The 12,404-nt window shown below is 40.9% G+C and overlaps 1 protein-coding gene across 1 annotated transcript in view; it reads right to left on the bottom strand.

Moving 5' to 3' along the window:
* Positions 1–4,251: 4,251 nt before the first annotated feature.
* Positions 4,252–12,404, bottom strand: part of LOC144228144 (fatty acid desaturase 2-like protein FADS2B) — a 36,253-nt gene continuing 28,100 nt past the window's right edge. The window contains 3 exon segments of the mRNA XM_077759956.1: positions 4,252–4,425; positions 10,329–10,396; positions 10,399–10,424. Coding sequence (XP_077616082.1) covers positions 4,252–4,425; positions 10,329–10,396; positions 10,399–10,424 — 268 coding nt within the window.

A 12,404-nucleotide genomic window follows, 5' to 3' on the forward strand; every position in this document is an offset into this window, starting at 1 on the left:
CTGCACCCAGGAACGTTTGCGGGACCATGCTGTTGCCGATGCCCAGAGCCTGTGGCTGGGTGCCAACTCGCCCCAGAAAAGGTTCACGTGATCATGCAACAGCAGCATTTCAGGGATCACAACAGATATCTGGCACCAGCCTTTACCCTTAATGACCTTGTACCAGAACCAGCGAATGTGGTTGTTTTCTGGCGTCTGCTGGGACTGAGTGGCCCAACAACTCTACGAAATGTCCTTGCAGCAGTAGAGCCATTTCTCCCTGTGTGGCCTGAGATCCTTCTGGACCTCACTCTGCTCCTGAAGATTCGCCCATCTCAGCAGAGCACTGTCAGGTATTGAGCTGAGGAGTTTCATACTCGTTGCTCCCCCTGTCTATAGAGACTTAATGGACTTTAAACCCTCTCCTTTCTTCTTTCTACCTTTCTAGTTCAGTCCCTGTGGCTGTTTCCATTTTTCCACTACTCTCCAGCTGTTTCTTTTTTGGGGGGAGGAATGTTTTTCCCATACTCTCCCTCATCTCTGTCCTCTCTCTGCAAGCAAAAATAGCTTCCTGCTGTCCCCCAGTTCACTTCTCCACACCATGTACCTGCTGAGTTCTGTGGTTTAGGTGGTGCAGATTGTTGTGTCAATGCTCAAATCCATTTTCTAGGCGTGCAGGATGGTTTAGTGTTTCTCTGGCTGTATTTCATGAGTGCAAGATGGAAAAAAACTTTCCATTCTTATCTTCCATCTTGGCTCCTTCAAAACCCATCCTGTTTGCTCATTCTTAAAAGGGGTTAATAATGGTCCCTCCTTCATAGGATCATCAAATGGTCTGAAATGAGATGCTTGGCCAAAAGTGCTTAAAGCAGTGTGTGAGAAATAAGAGGTATGGAATAAAATTTGATGGCTATTATTAACTTTTGCCAGAAAGAAATTATCTAAAGAGGCTGTGCAACTGGCCTGAGGCCACATCACTAATTGAAGAGGCGGGTCTCATGCCTTTTCTGGCCACAGTGGAAGGAGGATGTTCACAGGGACAACATGGTACTTTTCACAGCCATCAGATGACTATGACAGAGGAATTTCTGGAAGAGATCTTAGATTGACAAAGGAAGCCTATGTTACCTTGCTGAGTAAGGAGCTCTCTGATAAATCTATAAACTTTAAAGCTTATAGACAGTAAGTCCACAAAATGCATACACGTGAAAAACAAAAACCTACAACCTAGTTCCCAGAATTCTCAGAAACCTGAAGTTTGCCTCCCCATCTAGGGGAGCCCCGTGATAAGAACTTCTACCCTGGACAACCCAGCCCAAACCCTACACTGTTTTTGGTTAGAAAGAAATCTCCCACACAGAGTAGGCCAGAAATTGTCACTTCTGTCTGTGATTCATTAAGTCTGCTGGGCAATACAAGAATGTAACTTTGTAACAGCCTTCTCAAGAGATTCAGATTCAAGTAGCCACCATATTTTAAGAATCATGAGTTTATAGGACTCGCCCAAGGTCTCACATGTAAAATGAGATTAGCGCAGGACTGGCTCTAAGAAATTACTTACCTGGGGGGTCCTGACTCCAGCCCATGTTCTTTCCACCTTTCAAACAGCCTAAAAATAGTTTCAAATGTATTAACTTTTTAAAACTTTTCCAAATAACTATGTAAAGAAAAAATTGCTGCAGAGAAAAGGAAACTTAGAAGGGAATCCACCAAGATCTTAGTATAGGGGGCTCTGAAAAGATGGGATGTAATCTTTTGGTTCCCTTTTACTTACTTTTAAATATCCTTCTAATTTTTTGTATAATAAATATGTATTCCATATGAGATATCTTAGAAATAAATCTTATGTTTCGTATGTATACGTTCATTGTAGAGGTTGCTTTTAGGGAAGGAGGTCTGAGCAATGAAATGTAGTAAGAGCCCACAGTGACTACGTGGCTGAATACAGAGGACCCACCTCAAAATATCCATAGGCCCTAAGTGACCTCATCCTTTCCCTTTAAACACAGCCCCCACCCACTGCCTCATTAAGGACAGCTTCTCCTCTGCAGTCCTGCCCACTGCTCCCTTGTGGTGTATTCAGTAAACTTCTCTCTCTTTTCTTCTGCCTCAGGTGAATTCTTTCACTTCAGTTTCGATCTGATTGTTGCCAACATTTTGGGGCCCCCATCTGATCAAGATACACCCTGTGTAGACACCACAGTTGGTGACCCTGCACCGGGAGACTTTGCACCCCCACCCACATCTGGGGGGAACGCTGCACGTGGAGCCTTTACCATCTGAGGTCTCCCTGGATACTCTGAAAATTTCTTGGGATTTCACAGTCTGTCTCTAGTACTCCTTGGGGACTTGCGACCTCTGTTGGAAGTTACCCCTTGGAGAGGTTTCAGAGCCCTGAGAGGGACCCAGCAAGACCGACCTTGCAGGAAAGCATGAGGGATTTCTCTTTCACCCTTCTGAGGGACTCTTCCCTCAAGCACTTTTCCGCCCTTTGGCCTCCTAGCCCCAGTACCTGCTAGAAGACTGAAGGCATCCAGCCAGGGCGGCTCCAAGATGTCGTCTGAAGGTCTGTGGGTGAACAGGTCAGACTGCCCATGCCTGTGAGGGCGAACGACCCCTGTCCTCTGCCTTCTCACTCTGTCTCCCTCAGGTCTGCTCTCAAAGTCCGGTGCAGTTGGCAGTTCACCCAGGGCAAATCTGCACACATTAGGGACACGGCTGGGACCCTTTCCTGNGTGTGGCAACTTGAGGCAAGCTTCAGACAAATTGCCACAATGGCTCATGTATAGACAATCTTCATACTTGTTATTTTATGGGGATAACAGGGCCCCATGGACATATGATTATTTGAACAATTGGAAAATGGAATGGATTTCCAACAATTGTGTAACTCAGCTATCACTTTAACCAATTTTGTGTGGCTGGGATGACAACATTGTTCCTTAAAAGCCAGAGTATATCCTACTCCATGGAGTTAACTGTGGACTTGTGAAAATAATGGATGGCCCCACTTTGCTTATGACTGGATTGGATGATGCACTTGGGGATGCCCGTATACCCAGACAAGTTTTCTCCCATTTACAGGTGATTCCTCACAATTAGGATATTGTTAAGGCTAGACATCAAACAGAGAGGGATTTTTGACGGTTTTGTTTCTTTGCCATATTTGTCTTAGAAGCCACCTCATTTGATGTTAAATTGCAAGTAGAGGCTTTAGTTCAGATACAGTGACCATCTCTAGCCAAGCCCAGCATGTTGTCTGCAAGTAGTGAAGTCTAACTTTNTACCTTTTATTTATTTTGTTGCTGAGGCTAGGACTTCCAATACTTTGTTGAACAACAGTGATGACAGTAGACATCCATCCCTGTTGTGTTCCTGACCTTAGGGGAAAATTCAGTTTTCCCCCATTGATAATGATATTAGCTGTAGGTCTTTCATATATCGTCTATATGATTTTAAAGTATGTTTCTTCTATCATTACCTTCTTGAGTGTTTGTATCAAGAAAGGATGCTGTCTGTGGTCAAGTGCTTTTAGGAGCATAGAATTATTTTAGGTAAATAGGCCTCGATGGCCTTTTTGATGACATCGCATTTGAGCAGATACACAGAGTAAGTAAAGACTGACCTGCAACACTGTCCCAGGATGAAGGAACAAAAATTGGAAAGACCAAATAAAACCCTGAAAGACTGAAGAAATCCCACAGAGGAAGCCTCTGGATTGTGCACATATCACTGTATGTGAGTGTGCAGTATGTCCTCAAAAAAAAAAAAAAGCCATCAGATCACCCTGTTGAAGGCCACCAAGACAATCAGCTCAGCTTTCTGTTTTGTTTTCCTTTCATGGTTCATGGAGACTTGGAGTGAGGACCAGCTAGGCAATGAATCCATCATAAAGTGCCTGGAAAATCTTACAAATTTATGCAGCGACTAGTGATCTGGTGAAAGATAACAAGTATTTCAATCTGTCATCAAAATGATCATTTTCGTCAGTGATCATACAGGTCATAAATAACCCCTTCTCCTAATTAGGCATTATGTCTTCTTGCCGGCGAATTTGCCCATTCGCCACATAACATAGTGGAATGAAGAAAAATTTCCTTGAGAATCAGAAGTAATTTGCTTTCAGTGGGAGGGCAAGATGAAGAAATAAAAGAAGAAATAAAAGAATTTGGCTCCCATTTCCCTTTTGGCACCTCAACCATCTTGAGTTTCCATTGCTTTGTGATTGTAGAGAAAATCTTCAGGGAAGGGGTTATCGTGTGTCCTTGGAATTCACACTCTTGACACACCAGGTATGGCCATGGCACCAGCAAGTAAGCAGGAAAGATCTCTTGCACATTCACTAATCCCCCTCAGAGGTGTAGCTATATGTGTGTTGAGGTTGACACTCTGCTTCATGTTTCGTAGTAAGCATCTTTCCAGAGGGCTGCAGATTTCTTCAAGGCCCTGTGGGAGGGAGAAACAACATCATCAGTAGGTGAGACTTTAAGTAAAAGGAGCTGCTCCGTGGAACATGTGCTCTTGTGCTTGGTTCAAGGCAATATTTTCATTTTCAGCTATATCTGAAAGACGTCTTTTCTGTTGCCTAGTGGAAGGAGTCAAGTACACTGCATTGAGTTTTAGCAGATCAATTCACCTTTTCTTTAGGGAGGTGGTTGAGTTTTTCTTTCATTTTATTCTCTTTTGTGTCCTAAACCATCCATCTCCTTTACTCTAGCATTAAAGAAAAAAGCTTCTCTGAGTCTCTGTAAGATAAAGCATATACCTCTCTGTCAACTCATCCTGTTTTCTATCATCCATCCTATTTTATAATGTGAAAGATGTTTATCTAAGCTCTGGGAATACAGCAATGAGTAGGAGAGACATAAGTCCCATGTATATGGAGTTCCTGGTCTAACTTGGGAGACGTATATATTATAATTTATTGTCAGATTGACTACCATACAGTCTGTAAAATGTGCTCTGGGCTTTGGGGGTAGATTCCTGTGGTTCATCGTTTACATACAACACTCTGTGCTCATCCCAACAAGTACCCTCCTCAATGCTCATCACCCATTTGCTCCTCTGGGGAGACATTATTAAATAATGTATTACCCATGATGTTATTTAATAATGATTGTGATAAAGGATAAAGCGAAGAGAAGCAAGTACTGCAAGAGCAGGTGACAGGTTGAGTCTTGGGGTTGAAGGAAGACCAAAATAAGGAAAAGTCATTTATGAGCCTTGGAGAGGGAATGGAAATCAAAAAGGTGATATGAGGAAAGGTGACAGACTGGAAGAACTTTCTATGCAAAACCAAGGGGACAAAGGACAGGGAATGGCAAGAGGCAGGGAGTTCTGTAGGAACTGAAGAGAGGCTAGGTCTCTGGTCAGCAGAAAAGGAAGTTGGGAGTGGTGGAGAGTCTAAAGCTAGAGCATCACCCAGGGTCAGATCAGACTAGGCTTGGCCTTGTCGGCCTCATTTAAGACACTGGTGTTTTTGTTTTTAATGCTAAAAGGAAGAGAAACTTATTAAACCCAGATCATGGGCTGTTCATGTTCTCTAGAGGGTTGTGATGCATCAACATGAGTACAGATTTTCAGTCCCTTCAGGGTTCTCTGCTCTTGGTCAGTCACACACTTATGTCCCTGGACCCTATAGGCATCTAAGTTTGCATCTCTGGGCTAGATTCTAAAGCATGTCAAGGTTCTGTGGGGATGCAGAGACAAATAACATGCAGCTTTGGTTTTAAGAAGGTTGAGATTTAGTAGGGTATCAAGGCATTTTCACTAAGAAGTATCTAGAAGGCAATAGGTAAATGGCAAGCATTATTTATTATTATTGCATTGTTGATGTTTCCTGGAGGGTCTCATGTTCATGCCGGGCATACAGATGTCCCTTAACAAAGAGCTGTTGGGTAAATGATTCACAAGCCAATGAGTAGTCTGGGGACTGGCAGTGAGAAGTAAATGAGAGCTGTGAGCTGAGAGACTCTGTAATTACCTGGCAATATCTCCAAATGCTTCAAACATGGGCTTTTTCACATACTGCAGTCCATGCTGGGCACACAGTGCCCTCACCAAGGGTTCCACCTTGTGATAATTATGGTGTGGCATTGTGGGAAACAGACTAGGGAAATGAGACAGGAGATATACAACTTAGATCAAAAGAAGGAGTTTTTGTTCCCCTATTACTAGATAAAACTCTATTAGCAATGCAGACCTTGTACAAAACTTCTGCCCCAGGAAGCTCAAAAACATCTTGCCAAAACATTCTAATCTTATCTCATAACCCTCTGCATGCCCTGTGGGTGGCTATTGTGTGGGAAGACCTAAGAGACTTACCTCTATAAAATACATTTATTTTGGGCCACATCAATTGAAAGTATGGGGTTTTCTACCATTTTGAATTACCTAGTGTTGCGGATGAAATGACACAAAGGACAAGACACACACAAAAGACAGACACAGACACAACTCCGGCCGGAGGAACAATTCTACGCAAGCCCCTCTTGCGGTTTATTTTATACCCCGGTAACTGGATACAAACTGAAATCTACAAGATGCATTCCTTTACCAATTAAGGGCAAGTAGCCAAACACATTTCAAGGACAGGGAGGAGCAAAGGGAGGAAGTGACCACAACGTGTTTACTAAGAGGCCTGCTCACAATTCTAGCCTCCTCCCTAGTTCTAAGGAGGGCATGTTCCCTCGTTTGCGAGCGGACCATTAAACTTGGATATTGTGTGCAGGCCTCCTGGCAGAGCACCCCGTTTGCAGGCATGCTTTGCCCAGGCAGGGAGCCCCGTGTGCAGGTACATCCCCGCGTCCCTAACCACGCTTTCCTGTGGTCACTGTCGGGCTCCCACACCTAGAGAGCTAGAGATAACTGTACCCGCCCTAATTCTGTCTGTCTCTTTCTATATATACATCTGTCTCCTGTACAATGAATAGGTAGGTATTCAGTAAGTTTTCATCAAGGCATATGGGGTAAAGTTCTCAGATAACAATAAGAAGAGAGATGGGTTTTATCCAAGTCTTTCACTAATCAATCCAATGAACTTCTTTGATAAAATATGAATAATAATTTTTCTTGTTTTGCTGAGATTTTAAAGGACTAACATGAGAGAAAAGATAAGAAAATCCCATGAGGAGGTATAAGATCTTTTTCCTTCTCTGCCTAACATAGATTTGGCTTAGATGAAATGAATGTGGAAAGTCTCTCCCTTGAATATTCTGGAGAGATTGACTTTCAAAGTACTATCATTTTCTCTTTCTTTGGCGCATGTCTGTCTAACTGACTATGGGTAAAGTATTTCCAGATATCACTTGGAAATTTCAGTAGGAGCTGGATTTCATTGTTGATTATTGTAAACCTTGCCTCCGAAGATGTAGATACAGAATGGGATTAAAATTAAATCTTAATTACATTGCAACACAACATGGATAGACAAGCATCATGATTTTTCTTGGGTTTTGCCAACAAACCACATATTAAAAAAATAATCATATTAAAAAAATAATAAATAGGAATTTAGAAACTGAGTCTTTGGTATTTTTCCAAGATATCCCTTCATTTACTCACAATTGTTACACCTCCTTTCTCAAGTCATTTTTAATAGACTTGAGAAAATTCTGATTCATTTTTTTCCCTCTGAAATCTTGAGTTTAGGGCTTTCTCGGGACAATATGGGCTAGCTGCTATAAGTGACAGCCTTTGCCTTTTACCATGAACTGTTTCTATCACTTACTGGTGCTCGATATGGAAGTTCAGGTGCCCTGTGAACCAGTCATTGAAAAAGGACTGGCCAAGACTAGCCAGGAAAAATCTTACATTAGATGTAAGTGAGCCCAGGGGTGCCAGGGTGGCTCAATCGGTTGGGTCACCGACTTGGGCTCAGGTCATGGTCTCACGGTTCATGAGTTCAAGCCCCGTGTCCAGCTCTGTGCTGACAGCCAGCTCAAGTCTGGAGCCTGTTTCATATTCTGTGTCTCCCTCTCTTTCTGACACTCCCCTGATCATGCTGTCTCTCTCTCTCTTTCTCTGAGAAATAAATAAAACATTAAAAAAAAAAGATGAATAAGAGGAAGAAATAAAGGAAAGGAATTGTTAAAAAAAAAAAAAAGATGTAAGTAGGCCCAAGTGTCAAACAAAGATGTTTATTTATTCCCCAGGTGGTTGGGTGGCTTAGTCATTAAGCATCTGACTTTGGCTCAGGTTGTGATGTCACATTTCATGAGTTGGAATCCTACTGTGTGAGCCTGAGCCCCACATCAGGTGAACATGAGTTCTGCTTGGGTGAGCCCTGCTTCTCTTTCTCTCTCTCCCTCTGCCCCTCCTGGGATTCTCTCTTTCTCTATCTCTCCCTCACTTGTGACCTGTCTCTGTGTGTCTGTCTGTCTCTCTTTCTCTCAAAAAAAAAATTGTTCATTTATTCCCTTAATAAGCCAATCATTCAACAAGTTCCTATTTTGTGTAAGAAACTAAGAGGGATAAAAAAAGATACTCCTTGTCAGGTCTCAAGAAGATTATAATTTAGAAAGGTGCTAAGATATTTTGCTAAGGAGTTTATAGAAAGCAATAGATATGAAGACGTATGTGGGACTAAATGACCATCAGCCCTTGGATACAGAAGGGTAAACTGTCATGAATGAGGACTCTGGCAGATGGGAAGTGGGATTATAAGATTTTGGTAGACATTGTAAGGGTTAGAAAACCATTTGCATAGAGTGTACTTGAAGGGCTTCTAAATGGGAAGTAAGGCATTCAATTATCCCAGCTGCAGGTTCTGAGCATAGAAGTGCATTTCACTTTAAGTAGTTTCCTTTACAATCTAATGTATTTTGTTTTACAAACTTAAAACTATTATCCTGAGAAGGAGTTCATGGGCTTCTCTAAACTTCCAAGATTAAGAACCTTAATGAATGTCATTTTACTCAATGCCTTTCTAAGGTTTAATTCCATTTAGGTTGGTTGCCATTTTGAATGTTATTTTTGTGGTTGTTTTATGTTAATGTTTCTCAAAGTGTATTTCAGAGCGCACTTTAGGGTTCTCTAAGATCTTTTCAGGGGACCTGCAAGGTCAAACCTATTTCCAGAATACTTCTTAAACAGCCTTTACCTTTTTAAATTTCCAATCTCTCGGGCTTGTCCAGTGGATTTTGTTTTCCAGAGGCTTCTAAACACGGGGTGGCATTATCAGTCTGATGTTTAACATATATTGGTTTTATTCTTCTTATTTTAAAGTTAATCAATCTGTAAATGTTTAAAATTCTCAGTTTTAAGTTCAAATTTAGTAAATATCAATAGCTATAACTTATATAGAAAAAAGCTCTTTGAGGCTCTTAATAACTTTTAAGAGCATAAGATGGTTTTGTGACCAAAAAGTCACAAATACTCTAGCCCTAATGTAAGGTCCACTGAATTTGGGAATGAGTTTGGAGAAAGAAGTGGTATAATGACTGGATTCTCCAGTTAATCATGGCATGGCCATTGGAAGGTTTAGGAGGCAAGGGTATTCTGTACTGATTAATCACTCTGTTAATCATTAAGAGCATGTTCAGAGAGCATACCATATCTTCTCTCTGGACCTTTCTATCTATACAATGAAATAGGGTGAATTACAGGGGCCTTCTAGGTGTAAAATTCATTTTGTAATTCTAGGATCTCAGATTCACTTGAGTGTTTGTAGGAGACTGGTCAGCAAACATTTCTTATACAGTGATTCTCTCTCATAGTTACTCAGTTTTGATTTTGTAGCATGAAAGCAATCATAGAGAATATGTAAATATACAAGCATGACTGTTTTCTAATAAAATTTAATTTACAAAAACAGGTATGGGGCTGAATTTGGCTCTTGGACTATAGTTTACTGATCTTTAAACACCTTTTTAATGTTTATTTGTTAATTTTGAGGAGAGAGAGAGAGAGAGAGACAGAGAGAGAGAGAGAGCAGGGGAAGGGAAGAGAGAGAGGGAGAGAGAGTACCTTAAGTTCAACGGGGGCTTGATCTCATTAACTGTGAGATCGTGAATTGAGCTGAAACCAAGAATCTTATGCTCAACCCTCTGAGCCACCCAAGAAGCCCTTTCCTGACACTTTAGTCCAAAGATTCTGAAATCAGACTGCCTAGGTTTAAAACCTGATTTCTACCACTAATTAGCTGTGTGATGTCAGTTTCTTCATGCCTTAATTTTATCATCTGTAAAGTGGGAATAATCATAGCACCTGTGTTATGTAGTTATATGCAAAACAGTGGACAGTGCCTGTCACCTGGCAAGCATTCCATGGTAGAAATTATTATTATCTGTGGAAGCCACATTCTAAATCAGTATAGTTTGAAGGATCTTTTCCAGGAACTCCACCATTACCTGAGTGCTGAGCCAGTCCCGATTCTCTTCTTTGCTCATTTTCATTGATATGTGGCTCATCTGGGTACGAATGTTATCGAAGGACTTTCAATAAGCCTTTCAAAGAATAAAAGGAGAAAGTGATGACTTCTTGGAGTGTTTCAGTTCCCAACACTGGGCTTGCAAAACTGCAGCCAGATCTGTTTGAGCAGTGGAGGAAATGGAAGGGAATCAAAGATTCCAATAGAATGGTGGTCATTTGTTTTCCTCTTTGGAGGCCGTTTATAAGTAGAGATATGACACACTACAGGCTTTTGATCACATGACCAATCTTGCACTCTAATGTATGGGAGCAGTGACCTCAAAGTTTTTTGCAGCATTGTAGCAAGGATCAAAAGATACCCAGGGCATATGCAAAGTGATTGACAGCTTTGGCTTTGCCATCAGATAGAACTTGGCTCAAATTCTGGTTTGGCACTGCCACTGGCCCTTACTTGCTTTATAACTTTGATAAATGATTTAATCTCTCTGAGATTAATGAAAGTGATGCTGCCTACATTACAGGAAGGTGCAAGGATTACATCAAACAAAGATAATGCAGGTTAATCCTTTATAAAAGTGTGTGATGCATATTAGCTGTCAGTATCCTTGTTATTATGTAGGGTTTAGAATAATAATGTGAAAGAAATGGAGAGGAATAAATTGGGAAGTTGAGGAGAGCTATTTAATTGAAGGCATTTTGGTTTTGGGAATATCTCTAGCCATAAAATAGCATTAAAAATTCTTGTTTTTCCATTATTTTCTGCAAGGATTATGGTATCCAGTCAGTTGCAATTCTAAAGAACTTGGATATTAGATGGAATTCTGCAATTTGGGATTAAGCATGTGGGAAGGAAAGGACAAGATAGGGCAATTTTTTTCACAAGAACTCTTCTTATTCAACTATTTCAATGTTTAGAAAAATATTTTTGTGAAATATCTGTTACAGAATGAGGTGTGGTATCCCAATCTTCTGCTAATCAAAAGTATCTCAGATAATGGAGATAAGAGGATCATCTGGGTTACAGGAATAAAAGAATACTCTTGCTTTCTTACTTGATGAAATATATGAGCAATATGGTTCCAAAGATTCCATAGAAAGGACCAAATGTGATGAAATGGCGGATGTAAAAGCTGCTGACCCAGGCAATGTCCTGCAGTGAACAGTGATTGACAGTTAAATGCCCTGGACACAAGTTCATTTCCTCTTCACAGGTCTAGGGCCCCTTCATGAACTGACGAAATCNTAATTGAAGGCATTTTGGTTTTGGGAATATCTCTAGCCATAAAATAGCATTAAAAATTCTTGTTTTTCCATTATTTTCTGCAAGGATTATGGTATCCAGTCAGTTGCAATTCTAAAGAACTTGGATATTAGATGGAATTCTGCAATTTGGGATTAAGCATGTGGGAAGGAAAGGACAAGATAGGGCAATTTTTTTCACAAGAACTCTTCTTATTCAACTATTTCAATGTTTAGAAAAATATTTTTGTGAAATATCTGTTACAGAATGAGGTGTGGTATCCCAATCTTCTGCTAATCAAAAGTATCTCAGATAATGGAGATAAGAGGATCATCTGGGTTACAGGAATAAAAGAATACTCTTGCTTTCTTACTTGATGAAATATATGAGCAATATGGTTCCAAAGATTCCATAGAAAGGACCAAATGTGATGAAATGGCGGATGTAAAAGCTGCTGACCCAGGCAATGTCCTGCAGTGAACAGTGATTGACAGTTAAATGCCCTGGACACAAGTTCATTTCCTCTTCACAGGTCTAGGGCCCCTTCATGAACTGACGAAATCTTATGTCTTATTATTCAAGGAACCTACATCTCGAAGGTGTCTCACATTGTCACGTTCCCCCCCCTTTTTTTAAACTAGAGCTAGCTTCAGAGGATGTATCAAATTACTCACCCTCCAACATCTTTGGAAACACATCAATTGGATGGATTCCAGATTGAAATATACCGGCACGAGGAGGGGGAGCCCCACTGAAAAAGAACACAAAAAAGATGGAGAGTAAGTGAGTAGAATGTGCCAATGCAAATAAGCAG

This window comes from Crocuta crocuta, unplaced genomic scaffold (genome assembly GCF_008692635.1).
Source record: "Crocuta crocuta isolate KB4526 unplaced genomic scaffold, BGI_CrCroc_1.0 scaffold379, whole genome shotgun sequence".
NCBI classification, from domain to species: Eukaryota; Metazoa; Chordata; class Mammalia; order Carnivora; family Hyaenidae; genus Crocuta; species Crocuta crocuta.